The 1,148-nt window shown below is 42.2% G+C and overlaps 1 protein-coding gene across 1 annotated transcript; it reads right to left on the bottom strand.

Moving 5' to 3' along the window:
• Positions 1–327: 327 nt before the first annotated feature.
• Positions 328–1,148, bottom strand: LOC106677769 (larval cuticle protein A2B). Its single transcript, XM_014415880.2, has 2 exons — positions 1,093–1,148; positions 328–944 (listed from the first exon to the last, which is right to left on the bottom strand). The coding sequence occupies exons 1-2, from the start codon at positions 1,102–1,104 to the stop codon at positions 393–395; spliced, it is 564 nt and encodes a 187-aa protein (XP_014271366.1). The 5' UTR covers positions 1,105–1,148; the 3' UTR covers positions 328–392.

Below are 1,148 nucleotides of genomic sequence, written 5' to 3'. Positions count from 1 at the left end.
ATAGTTACTATTGGCATTGCTGTTATGTTTCTTACTATTTTACTTTTACTCAATACTTTATATTTCTTTTCTATACTATATGACATTCCGTCCTACTTGAATAAAAATTACATTCTTCAGAATATAATTAAAGAAGAAAGCATAGATTTAGGAAGATGTTAATCTTCTAAAAAGTCACAATTTAAACAAATTATTCTTCATACTTTAATAATAATTTTGTGACATAAAATCAATATTTTAGTATGTGAAACTCAAATAATTTGAGACAGTTCTTGAAAAGCCAAACATTTTAAGGTAACAAAGGAGAAAGTACAAAATCCATGGAAATTATTTTTTAACAACCTTTTATTTAAGAAAATATAAATATCAGGTCAAATTTTGCATAGATTAAATCAGTAAGCGTAGGTGGCGTAGGGAGAGGAGAAAGAGCTGCTAATGTAAGCTGGGGCGGCAGCGGCACGGAGGACTGGGCGAGCAGCGAATGGGAAAGCACGAGCAGCGACAACTGGAGCGGCGGCAACGACTGGAGCATGAGCGACAACGGCAGCCTTCACTGGAGTTGCTACAACGGCGGCTTTAGCGACGACGCCACCGTCCTTATGGACTGCGGCGTTAAATCCGTTAACTGGGTCAGCGGTGTAGTCTACAGTCCTGACGGAACCGTCGGCTTCAGTGAGGGAGTAGCTGCCCTGGACGACATCTCCTTGCCTGGATTCGGATTGGCTCTTGGCGTCTCCGGTCAGAGGGTCGTTAACGGAATAAGAGAAGTCATAACTTGGGTTGGGGTCGTATTCGGCATCTTCGCTGGCAGCAACAGCGGCGACTGGAGCGTGGTAGGTTACAGCTGGAGCGGCAGCGTATGTCCTAGCCACAGCGTAAGGCCTGTAAGCGGGCCTCAGCAGCTGTGCGTTGGCGGCGGCGACGAAAGCCAAGAGAGCTACAACCTAAATAATAGAAAAACATTGATAAATCATGTATATCTATTGTTACTTTTCGGGATAAATGCTAATTATTTAATTCGCATAAAATACATTGCAAAACATAAATAATGTATCAATGATTCTGTAACCACACCAGCAGAGATGTACCTACCTTGAAAGCCATTGCTGAAGTGCCATCCTGGAGTCCTGCTCCGGTTTTTATATCAG

This window comes from Halyomorpha halys, unplaced genomic scaffold, assembly GCF_000696795.3.
Source record: "Halyomorpha halys isolate HHAL.00 unplaced genomic scaffold, Hhal_1.1 Scaffold107.1, whole genome shotgun sequence".
Classification (NCBI taxonomy): domain Eukaryota; kingdom Metazoa; phylum Arthropoda; class Insecta; order Hemiptera; family Pentatomidae; genus Halyomorpha; species Halyomorpha halys.
Note: the sequence above shows the minus strand (reverse complement) of the source record. Positions and strands in the feature narration are given on the sequence as shown.